General features: G+C 42.4%; 1 protein-coding gene across 2 annotated transcripts in view; it reads right to left on the reverse strand.

The window, feature by feature from the left end:
- trim33 (tripartite motif containing 33) overlaps nucleotides 1-12557 on the reverse strand; it is a 48312-nt gene that overhangs the window by 8182 nt on the left and 27573 nt on the right. For both annotated transcript variants that reach the window (XM_048982720.1, XM_048982719.1), the window contains exons 4-10: nucleotides 9400-9532; nucleotides 6547-6663; nucleotides 6327-6441; nucleotides 6019-6165; nucleotides 5748-5865; nucleotides 1699-1979; nucleotides 1388-1564 (exon numbers count right to left, since the gene is read on the reverse strand). In XM_048982720.1, coding sequence (XP_048838677.1) covers nucleotides 1388-1564; nucleotides 1699-1979; nucleotides 5748-5865; nucleotides 6019-6165; nucleotides 6327-6441; nucleotides 6547-6663; nucleotides 9400-9532 — 1088 coding nt within the window. The remainder of the gene's footprint in view (nucleotides 1-1387; nucleotides 1565-1698; nucleotides 1980-5747; nucleotides 5866-6018; nucleotides 6166-6326; nucleotides 6442-6546; nucleotides 6664-9399; nucleotides 9533-12557) is intronic.

Raw genomic sequence — 12557 nt, forward strand, 5'->3', positions numbered from 1 at the left:
GCAATGACTGTCCCAATAAGAAATAGTGAAAAATTGGAGATCAATACACGCGAGTGTCAGAGTACATTGATAGCTAGCTGATGTCTGTCATAGAAATAAAGAATAAAATTGCAAAGGGAGACCTTTTGACCATTCTGATCAGTTTGGGACATGTGACTTGCTAATTGCCTAGCCATGCTTTACATTACATTTGTGTGCACCCATGTGTTTACTGAATGTGTGTGTGCATGTGCGTGCTAGCATACAGGAACCGACCTGTACCCAAGCCATAGTGTGAAGAGTGTCTATGATGCAGTTCTAGTATGATTTGGTTTTCCATTGCAGAAGAGTCAGTTGGTAAAGGCATTGCCAGATTTGGAGAGCAACACTAACCGAAGAGACATTTGTTAACTGTTCAAAAGGTGTAAATCATGGTTTACTATATGCTAATTTCCGCTGTTGGTGTGTGTAATTGTGGACATTAGCAAATGTCTGTATAGCACAGAAAAACTGGCATTCAGACAAATGTTTACGCTCATCATACAAAGCCTTGGTGATTATTGCGTGTGCACCACATGATCGCGATTATAACATGACAGCCCTAATACATGATCGCGATTATAACATGACAGCCCTAACACATGATCGCGATTATAACATGACAGCCCTAACACATGATCGCGATTATAACATGACAGCCCTAATCACCATCTTATGTTAGCATCAAACGCTAGCAGAATTAGTATTCGCTTGCGTGAATTTGCATTATGAATCCATTCCGTTCAGCTGTTCTATAGTACTTTAAATGGTTGGAAATTTTCAAGTTCTGAGTTATCTGGAATGCATCAATACATCCCAATACACCGGTTACGGCTTGGTTCTTGTGGTGCATTTCCACTGCCACCAAGTTGGGTACTTTGCTTAAAGGCTAAACTGGTTCTCCTCCTGGGATGTAAACCTCAATTGCTAGGTAAACAGTTTAATGATCTAGCTGCTCTGCTCCCTGCTCTGCTGCAAGGACTCCTTATGATCCAGGCTCTTAAGAAAAGCTGTACTGAGAGTATATCCAGCAGAGAGCAATAATTTGAACTGATAACTAATAACATTTGACACAATATAAATGTTACACTGCTGGCAAATTATAAATTACATCACATAAACATTTCTGCAAGCAATTATGATACAGCTACGATATCCCAGGAGAGAGACTACTTTCATACTTGATGAAGGTCTCATTCAGTTTTTTGATTCCAAACACCCTGTAACTTTGTCTATTGTGTGTAAGTTTATATCAATTTATGTTCTGTATATGTTGCTTTAAAAGAACAATGATTGAAATGTAACAATTATGTAACACAATAGCTGATACAGTGTCATGAGTGATGTAATCGCAGCACTGGGCGCCCACCTGTCTCTGAAGCTGCGGCTGCATCATGGGGTACTGCTGTCCATTGTGGCGGGGGGGCTGGCCAGGCTGCATGCGGCCCTGACCAGGGCCTATGCGTAGGGAATGCGAGGGAAACATGTGCGCCGAGCCATTTACACCCCCCCTCTGCAGTGACGGCATGCTGATAAGGCGAGGGGGCTGGAAGAGGTGAGAACGCAGTGCATCAGAGACACATTTAGTCATCTCAGGAGGAATGGACAGGAAATGTACAATATTACAGGAGATGAAGCAACACCAATGCAGTAACTGGAATATAGGGAGAGCATATATACCTGCTGCTGGACCATTTGGGGGCCGCCCTGCCTGGGGTGCTGTACCATCTGGGATGCAATGCGCATCTGCTGCTGGATCTGCTGCTGCTGCTGGTGCTGATGCTGGTGTTGCTGCTGCTGCTTTTGTGCATAAGCAGCCTGTTGCATGTGCTGCAACCGCAGCTGGGCAAGGTTGATCTGCCCTGGGTGCTTGCCACCATGCCCATGACCTGGGGAGACCTGTCCTACGATCACATTGGGTGGGTGCACTGAGGGAGGCATCTTCTCAATTACTAGGTTACCTGAGGGCGGTGGGGGACAAAACAACAAACAAACATTACATTGCATGCCAGCATCATTAAAGAAAACTCAGAAAGTACAAACCCAGACAAAGATTTTGTTTCAACCAATCAGCTTAGTACCCTGTGACTCTATACCCGTTTGATTGAAAGAAAATCTTGGTCTGGATTTGTACTTCCTGAACCTGAGCTTTCCACCTCTACAAATCACTCACCAAAGCTATTCATTAAATTTAGAACACGAATTGGCACACTAAAAGCTTAAATTACAAGTCCCTACAAGAAACTATTCTTCTCAGTTTCTACTGCTGTACTGTTGAGAGCATTTTAACCTACTGTGGAACAGTATGACATTCTAAGCGCACAGATGCGGAGCTTAGTAAAAACAGCAACACACCTGGAATAAATCAATGTCAGTTGCTGCTACAAGAAGACCCTCACCATCACCAAAGTCCCACCCATCCCAATATAGCTTATTCATACTTCTACCATCAGGTAAACCCCACAGGCCCATCCATACGCATCCATAAGGGTGATGAAATTACATCATCTATGCAAAAACAAGAACAAACTCATTTATTTACGAAAAAAAAATTAACTAAGATGGTAATTTCCACTGAGGAAAAAGTTAGGACACCCTCAAATTTATCACTATTTAAAATTCACAGAATTACATTCAGGTGCACCATATCAGGTGAAAATGATTAGAACACTGTTACAGAGCTTTTTGGTGGAGTCTGTCTTATTTAAACCACAGACATTTAGTATGGTTTGCTCTTCATTGTTTAAATGAGTGGTATCACCATGGTGAGATCCAAAGAGCTCTCTGAGGCCTTCAGGTTGGAGATGGATATGAGTCTGGGAAGTCTGAGAGTTTGGAATCAGCCATTCCACAGGCTGGGAAATAATTTACAAGTGGAGAACATTTAAAACAACTGCCAGCATGGCCAGGACAGGCTGTCCTAGCAAGTCAGCCCAAGTGCAGACCGCAAGATGCTGAAAGTCGTCTCCAAAAATCCTAAAATCAGGATCTATCAGAAATAGATCATACAGGAAGCTCTTGCCAGAGTTCATGTCAAGGTACATGCATCTACCATCAGAAAGAGACCGCACAAGTTTGATTTACATGGGAGCTATGCAAGGAAGAAACTCATTCTGTCAAAAAAAACATCTGGGCAATACTGAAGTTTGCCACAGACCACCTAGACAAAGACTGAGATTTCTGGAACAACATCCTTTGGACAGATGAATCTGAATTAGAATTTTTTTTTTGGGCGCAGTAACAGAGGACATGTTTGGTGTAAACCAAGGACAGCTTTGACCAAAAGAACCTCATACCAACTAGCATGGGGGTGTAAATGTCATGGTTTGGGGCTGTTTTGCTGCAGCAGAATCTGGCCAGCTCACCATCATAGAACCCACTATGAATTCATCATGTCAGAAGGTGCTTGAGGACAATGTGAAAACATCTGTCAAGAAGGTGAAGCTGAAGTGGGGGTGGACCATGCAAATGACAATGACCCAAAACATTCCAGTAAGTCTACCAAGGAATGGCTTACAAGAAAGAAATGGAGAGTTCTGGAATGGTCAAGTAAAAACCCAGATATGAATCCTATTGAGATGCTGTGGGGTGATTTGAAGCGAAAGTGCATGCAAGACACTCTTCAAACACCACATAGCTTAGGGCAGAGGTGCCCAAACAGTCGATCGCAAAGTGCATCGCAAGCGTCCACCCATTTTAACTAATCGTGTACAGTAAACATTTAGCACACAAACATGTCAGAAGCCAAAAGATCAGAAACGTATCATTTTTATTCAAACTGGGAAAATTTTTTACTCAAATTGGAGGTCCATATATCTTATATGCAATGCGAGTGTGGCTTTACCAAAGAAGGACAATTTGGAGCGGCATTTCAAAACGATGCACGAAAGCTACGAGAACGAGTTCCCTGCTAAAACAACCATACGCAGCTGAAAATGCAAGAACTGAAAAGTCAGTCAGCAGCACAGCAGTCAGTTTTTACCCAGCTGCATCTTCCCAGTGCCAGCGGTCCCACTAAGGTAGAGAAATACATTCATTTACGCTTTTTCAATTTGGAGAATGACCTGGATTTGCTGTGTGCATGTTAACTATGTAGAAAGACAATAGCTAGAGTACTAATAGAATAAAAGAGTAATGGCTAAGGCTGTGCGCATTTCTAGCCGATATATTGCCAAACACAGAAATGACCTACAGAAGGAAAGGTTTCACGTGCTACATGATTTATGGCAAAACCCAGGATAAATTTGGCACAGAACAGGACTTCATGTTAGCATCCGATTCTTACAGGGACGTACGAGAATTTTCATATTCCAATGTTCAGCTGAATCTCTTTCTTGAATGTCCGATCTTTGCACAACATTACCATTACCAACATTTTCAAAATGCTCTACACTTCGGAAATGTTTGGGCGCACTGGAACAGTGCTAGAAGGGCCAATGTCACTCATACCCACCATCTTACCAACTACTTTTACTTTATTGGCACTGTGTGTGCTATCTTTGTACCTTCTCTGTTTGGCACCATGTTCACCTGTGCACATGTTCTTGTTGCTGCTGTAGGCACCAGAATTTCCCCTCGCATCAATAAAGTTAACCTTAATACATCGTACCTGTGTTTTATGAGTAGGTTACTTGTGAGAAGTTCTGTACTGGCGCCACACCGTGGTCAAAATATGAACTGCACATGAATTTTCCAGCGCTACAGTAGGCAGTTACCACATACGTATCAGTTACTTTAGAATGCTTTTTATCAAATCTTTTTCCATTTGGATATTGCTAATATCTCCAATATTTGTTACAGCACTAGTCAGAAGGATTTAAAAGCGTTTGCAGAAAATGCTGAACATTAGTGGAAAACACATTGAAGCTGACAGGATACTGGTTTTCAAGTCTCAGTACTGCAACTGAGAAAAAGACAATGAGGAAACACACAGATTAACCATAAGTAACCTTAACCCTAATCTTGCGTTCGATTATCTCTCTCCGAGTCAGAACTCAGATGAAAACGTCACAAAAAATGTCACTTCCTGTTGGAAACACCTCTTTTATGACGTTGATGTCAGACAGAATTTTCTTGTCCAAGTTGCCCCTGTGACAATTTCAGCATGGCGGCTTACACACACAACAGTAATTCTATTTTATAAATATTTTAAAATGTTCATTTTGTTAAATGCATTAGGAGTTATAAATGAAATTGCATGTGTTTGATTTAGACAATACCATATCATGACTGTAAACAGTATCCTAGCATCGGATTTGCCTCTCGAAAAAAGAATATTGCTATGAATGCACTAAAATATTTTGAAAAGCTTTTAATGTGGTTTGACTAGTTTGTGTTTCTTGTTTGTATGCCACTCGGGAAAAAGAATCTCACTCCAAATCGGCTAAGATACAAAGCAACAACACACAGCAGCGTGTTCATGGAGGCAGCCATGTTTGTTCCGAGTTGTGGTAGCTTGAACGGGAGATTGTCAGGCGTGATATCACTCACCTCGGAATTTCCGAGTTGCCATAAGTAACCAAACAAGATTCAAAACTTTTAGCATTTTTCAATTTTTTTACAGATTTTTCTCAAATTGAATTTCCTCATGTGGGAACCAGAAAAAAAGTCCCCACAAGATCAAAATAACAGGTTTTTAGCACTTTGGTCCCCATAATATAATATATACAGTACATAACCACACACACCTACACACATACTTAGAGCTCGAGACCAGTAAGTTTCCTCACCTAAGTTGACCACATTTTTGGCCCAGAACGTGGGATCACAGAAGAAGCGCACAGCACCATTGGCCGGAGGAACAGGGTCCAGTCGAGCCTTCAGGATGTATCGTAGCTGGTAGGTAATCTGCAGAGAAAACACTCCTTAGAGGACACGAGTCTTTGGTCTAAGGTTAATCATGATTTAGATTATTATACCTTCAGGTTTTATTATATGTATGGGATCAGTAAGTGGACATCAGTGGGAGTGGCTGAGTGACGGTGTGTATGCAGTACCTACCAGACGCTTGCTGTAGAGCAGGGCAGTGCTGCTGCCATTGCTGATGGCCCAGTGGGTGAAACTGAGAACGTGTGCGATTTGCTGGGCCAGGACGTTGATATCCCTCTGCTGACTCAGCAACTTCATGCTCCGCTCTTTTGTCACGTTCTGCAGGATGCAAGAGCAAGAGTCCAATTTGCATCAGGAAAAATGCAATCATAACCCAAGAAATGCAGAAAAATGCATGTTCAGGGTAATCTCAGCACCACACGCATCCAACGTGGAACTCTGCTGGAGACACCTGTTCCCCTCAGTTACTGTAGTCTTACCTCCAGCTGCTGCAGTAGAGATTTGCCCTTCTTGTTGATCTCATTGATAAGCGTAAAAACTGCTATTTTGATTTCATGCTCCACCTTCTTGTGAGTCTCATTCACCTCTTTTATCCTAATTTGGACAGAACAAAAACAAAAGATGGGACACCGGATCCTATTTGCAGCAGACCACTGAGCTATTCAGCATGTTACTCATCATTCTTCTCGCATCCCATACCTGCTCTGCACCTGAGAGGCAGAGTACTGCACGTAAGTCTTCTTCTCCTGCAGCTTTGCCATGAAGGTCTCAATTATTCCTTTCTGGTTCTGAAAGGCCTCCTCCAGGAATTGATACCTGACCAATAAATAACAGGACTCAGCGACATGCCCGGGAGAGCAATGCACTGCCACAGGCTCATCCATGAGTAACTGTGATGCTGGACTACAAGTAGGGGAGTACAATTTGACGTTGTTACATTAAAATATCGCCATGATCCGCCGATACAATCATTAGTATAGTACTACAGCGCACATTCTATCAGCGGCAGTTCTACAGCTCATACACACATCTAAAGTTGTTTTGTCAGCCAAATCTGTTTCGACATGCCAATAAACCAGTAACAGTGCCTTGGATTTCTTCATCTCTCCCTTTCGCAGCCTCATCCCAACATGCAACGTATTCCCTTTTTGGCAACGTAGAGGCCTGGACGACACGGAGGAATCGGTCCTTAAAAAGAATTTGACACCGGTAATTTTAGGCTCGGGGCGGCATGGTGGTGCAGTGGTTAGCACTGTTGCCTCACACCTCTGGGACCTGGGTTCGAGTCTCCGCCTGGGTCACATGTGTTTGGAGTTTGCATGTTCTCTCCATGTCGTCGTGGGGTTTCCTCCGGGTACTCTGGTTTCCCCCCCACAGTCCAAAAACAAGCTAAGGCTAATTGGAGTTGCTAAATTGCCCGTAGGTGTGCATGTGTGTGTGAATGATGTGTGAGTGTGCCCTGCGATGGGCTGGCCCCCCATCCTGGGTTGTTCCCTGCCTCGTGCCCATTGCTTCCGGGATAGGCTCCGGACCCCCCGTGACCCAGTAGGACAAGCGGTTTGGAAAATGGATGGATGGATGGAATTTTAGGCTCTCATACCTTACAGGGTTATATATTTAAAAATATGGAAGTTAGTTAGTTGTATTGTTTAGTAACTAGCAAAATATCTTAAAAACGAACATGAAAAAATCATAATAAGATCATAAATCCGGATCCTGCTTGAAAAAAAATCGTGATATATTTTTGCCATGTCGCCCACACCGAATTACAAGAATGAGGTAGCAGGGAAATAACTGCCTGAAACAGTGCAACAAAGGACAAAACAGCAACACAATAAAAACAAGACAAAAGCTAAAAAAGCAAACAGAATTTCAGTAGCAGCAGGGCTCTTGAAAACGGTGTGGCAATCCATTATTACACATGATTTAAAAAGAATGCCACATGAAACAGGAATTAATGTAACCTAGTTGCTGTGGTTTGAATGACTTCTTGCATACAGCACAACAGGCTTCAAGGTCGTTTTCAGTTAAATTTTGCAACTATGTCTGGAAATAATGGTTTTAAAAATATTCTGGACACAACCAGCATTTCTGCGTTTCTCCTATTACAGTGGCGCAAAGCCTCACACTGCAGAAAAGTTAGCGATATATTTGAAATGCGGTTTTCCTGATGCATTTTCAACAAAAGCAGGACAGCTGGTTTTTAATCACACTGATGTTATGTCCAGCATACAGGTATAGTTGCACACCAATCATTGTTGTGTTTCAAGTCCTTTTACTGTGTTCATTAAATCCTTCTTAATATCTACGAAAATACGTGATCCACAGAAGAGCTCCTACCCAGCACCACTCAACAACTCAACCTCCTGAGCTGGAGTTGCCAGAGGGGTCAGCACTACTTGATGGTCCATACATCCTCCAACTGGTCATCCTGTTCAGGGTGAGGGGGGTGACCTGCAGCTAGTGATGGGCAAATGAAGCTTCATGAACCATTTGCTGTATTTTTTGACACCACTAGATGGTGCTCTTGGTTTGCTTTGGGGCATGCTTTGAGCCGTTTTTGAACAGACAGCACCATCTAGTGGAGTCAAAAAATACATCAAAAAGGTTCATATGTATCATTTTGCCCATCACTACCTGCAAACCTATCCAGGAGCAGACCCAAGGGGAAACCTGGGGTGGCCATGACAACCCCTAGTAAATATGTGGTCGCCCCAGTCTCCACCCATCGCCAAAAAATAAAACCTAATTATGACACATTTAACTCTAAATTGAACCTGACCAACCTGTCAATCCTGGCGTGTCTCCATCCAGTTTGATCACGAGATGATTAATGCATAATGCTTGTGATCAACAAACTATTACCTCATTGCCTTCCCATTAAAATTATTGGGACTAGTCTGAACACCTCATTGCACAAGGTCAGGCTACACCTCTGAGCCAATCCCAGGCAGCTAAGGGCACAATACTGTGGCACTGCAGGTGGAACCCAGAAATTAAATAAAACATTTGCTTTAGCATTTGTAAACAAATGCACTTTTGTTGTGGATGCATTTGACTCTCTAATTAACATTTATATTGATGCATCATCCAAAAACTATTCAGCCACATCAGCATGGTCGTTCACATCTGCTGATGCATTTTCAATTTAAACAACATTAATAAGACTGAATTGGGAGGATAAACCATGGAGACAGTACAAATATAAAAATCTAGACCAAGATTTTGTTTCAACCAAGCAGTTGAGTACTCAGACACTGAACTGGCTGGCTAAAGCAGAATCTTGGTCTGGATTTTTACCTTCTGGACCTGAATGATCCACCTCTTGATATAAGAAAATCCTAGGCTGTAATAAAAGCAGTACAGCTGTGACAGGATAGCAGCTAGAATCTTACCAGACTTGGTGGAAGAGTGGGACCTCGGGCAAAAATCCCTTCAATCATTAAGGGCTTCAGTGAAGGAAGTCAAGTAGTCAGATGAATAACTGATTAACAGCCCACTATTATTATAGGAGCCTTTCAACAGCAGATGGCACGGGCACCCAGGTCTCACCTGTGCTCCTTGTGCTCCAGCAGCTGGCAGTCCCTGCAGGTGAGTGTGTCACACGTTTCACAGAAGAGCTTCAGTGCCTCTTGCTTGTGGACGGGGCAGAACACAGGCCGCTGGCCCGAGGTCCCCACCGATTCTGTAGGGCAGAGTGAGGGATTCACAAAGCCGCCCTGTAGCTAAAGCGAAAAACCGCACCGACACAAAGTGGACCGTCGGAAACGGCAGTGTTTTATTCCTCAGGCAGACCCATCACTCACGTCTACCATCTGAAAACACTCACCAACCTGTACAATCTCTAGAGGTACTGCATGGATCAACTGGAAGTGTGAACGTTCATAAATGTGTTTTTACCTGAATCCTTAAGAGTCCTAGTTGTGACATGCAGATCTGAAAGTATTCATTCATTGCAAATTCCACTTAGACGACAATTCACAGAATCTCCCCCCACAAACTAGGTTGTTACTTGTGTTTTCTTCTGAATGTTTTAATGTCCATGTCTGAAAATGTCATTTATTTTACTTATATTTTGATGCTCCTTCTACCATTTCACCATATACCCAGTGTTATGCCCTGTTAGCTATCAGTTATCCCAGATCATTCTCCATTTGACAAAGTCGGTCTCCGGTCCAGAGTTCCAGTCCAGGTCCCACCTGCAGCTCCCCTTCACCACCCAGAAGTGAATATAAGAAGCCCTCAGACAGACACCTGACCAGCTTTTGCTCATTTTCACTTGTGATTATATGCCTACTGTATTTCCTGGCTCCCTCGAATTTGACTTCTGATTGTGCAAGACAATACAATTGGCCCAGTAGGGTCTCTGGTGGCGAATTCATCCTAGGTGAGCGGTTGCACAAAGTACAATGCAGAACACCCCCATGATTATAAAGAAGAAAGATCATGTAAGCTTGTCCAGATTATGGAAACCAAAGCCCCACTCTGAAGCCAGGCCTGGGGTGAAGCTCACAGGTGAGTGCCTGGTGGTCAGGCTTAGCCTGAAGGAATTACATGGCTCCACCCTCCAGAGGCCCACAACCTGCAGAGGGGCTATGGGGGGGTCATGGGTGTTGTGGACTGGACAGCAGTGGAAGACAGGGGCCTTGACAGATCAATCCGAGGTTACTGAAATTGGGGCTCTGTTCACTGTGGTGGATTCCAGTACTTCAGAGCAGCAGCCAGTGGCTCATGGACATGCCAGGAATGTTTTATAGTCGTGATGATCAAAGTGTGGAGTCTAGTCTCAACACAAAGGGGACAGCTGAATAACAAGCAGCGAAAAGAGGGGGGATGAGTGTGAATGTATATTTTCACAGGTCCAAAATCGGCTGATCCACGATTCTGACTGGTGCAGTCTCGCTATATAATACGGGGGAACGTTGTTACAATGCAGTCAGCCTGCTAAAACAACTAAAAGGTAAAGCACACATATTCACTTCACTAATCTAAAGGAGATATTTGGCTGCATACATAAAGGAAGACAAAGTGCAGATACAAACAAAACCACAAACACTGAGGTGTGTAGACAGCATCCACAGTACAACCAGTTATACAAAATTAATAAATCCAATAAAATCAATGGCTTTTCAGCACTGACGTGTTACGAGATGATATATGAAGCATCATTCAGTAGTTAAAATACATGAAAAAATGTTTACATTTAAAGAAAGTGTGTCAAATGCAGTGAAAAACATAGCTGTGTTTTTGTTAGAATTGCAATGAAAACTGAAAAGGTTTGCGTGTGTCCTAAAGTCATTTACTCCAAACCACTTGTGAAAATAAAGTGGGTGTCGCTTGTGGAGATTTTACAAACTGGGGAAAAGAGCACAACACAGGAGGGGAAAATGTAAAAAATAGATAAGGAGCAGAAAAATTAGACTAGAGGAAAGAACACACTATAGATAATAATCAGAGATACACCAAACTTTGCAAGCTGCAGTCCAGAGTGTTGAAGAAGGTCTCCCCCCCTTTACAAAGTACAGCAGGGATGGGAACCCAACAGCCTGCACGCTGCATCCAGTCCCCTACACTCTTTTTCCAGCCTGCTCGCTGTGTACAAAAACATTAAATGTATGTTCTGTAAATGAACTATATAAAACACAATGAATGAAATGAATATTAGCAGATAATGATGTCTGACCACTAGGAGGAGCTAGAAACAGTTACCAGGAGAAATGCATAATACTAAGGGAGATCCCAATGTCTGGCTGAAATGAGTATCCAGCATGAATACTGTGTTCTTTCTGAAGCAGACTGCTATCCCATGATTACAAATAATTATCCATGTCTGTCTTCAGTGTTTCTTTACATTTTTTCTGTTTTGCATTATATTATGTGGGTTTTATAATCTCTTGGTTAGACATAGGGTTGGAGGTATTATGGTATCAAAACTAGATACTGGCCAAGCCTACTTAGACCGCAGATGTACTTTGCGTAGTTTATGTTGCACTTACTCTTTCTCCCTTGTGTGCATTTTACATTCTGCATTGTATTTTGGTGGTATGTTTCAAACACTATGTTGATTACTTAACATTCAGGCTTGTGTGTATCCAAGTATTTGACTTATTTTATGCTAATTTAAGATGTTTTGCAGCCTAACTACAGAATGCTGTATAATCCAGCTCAAAATACATTATACAGTGATCCCCCACTATATCGCGGATTTTGCCCCCGACGTATCACAGTTCTCTGCGTATTGCGTACATTGCTTGTGGTCCAAAGATATCCCTCCTAAACCACCCGAAGGCAAGCCTTCAGAAGAGCTGTAAATGCTCTGCTTTGCTGAGCAGTACGTACTCACCTTCATCACCGACATACGTACTTCATCGTGTACTGCACAGCTAATTCATCATCATCATCATTCACGTTATGCAGTGCATCTTCACTGGTGATCACCCATACTGAGCTTAAAATGTTTTTATTTTTACATATTCCATTACGTATACAGAGAGAGAGAGAGAGATGTATACACACACACACACACACACACATATACACACACACACACACATTACATATTATTACTTTACTCATATCCTTAGCCCGACATCCACACATATGTCTTTGTGTATTTTAATACTTTAATGTGTGTTTAAAGCATGTAGGAGGGGTATTTTAAGGCTTAAACTATTAAAAAATATTTATTTATATGGTCTTTCTATAGTGTG

This window comes from Brienomyrus brachyistius, chromosome 18, assembly GCF_023856365.1.
Source record: "Brienomyrus brachyistius isolate T26 chromosome 18, BBRACH_0.4, whole genome shotgun sequence".
Taxonomy (NCBI): domain Eukaryota; kingdom Metazoa; phylum Chordata; class Actinopteri; order Osteoglossiformes; family Mormyridae; genus Brienomyrus; species Brienomyrus brachyistius.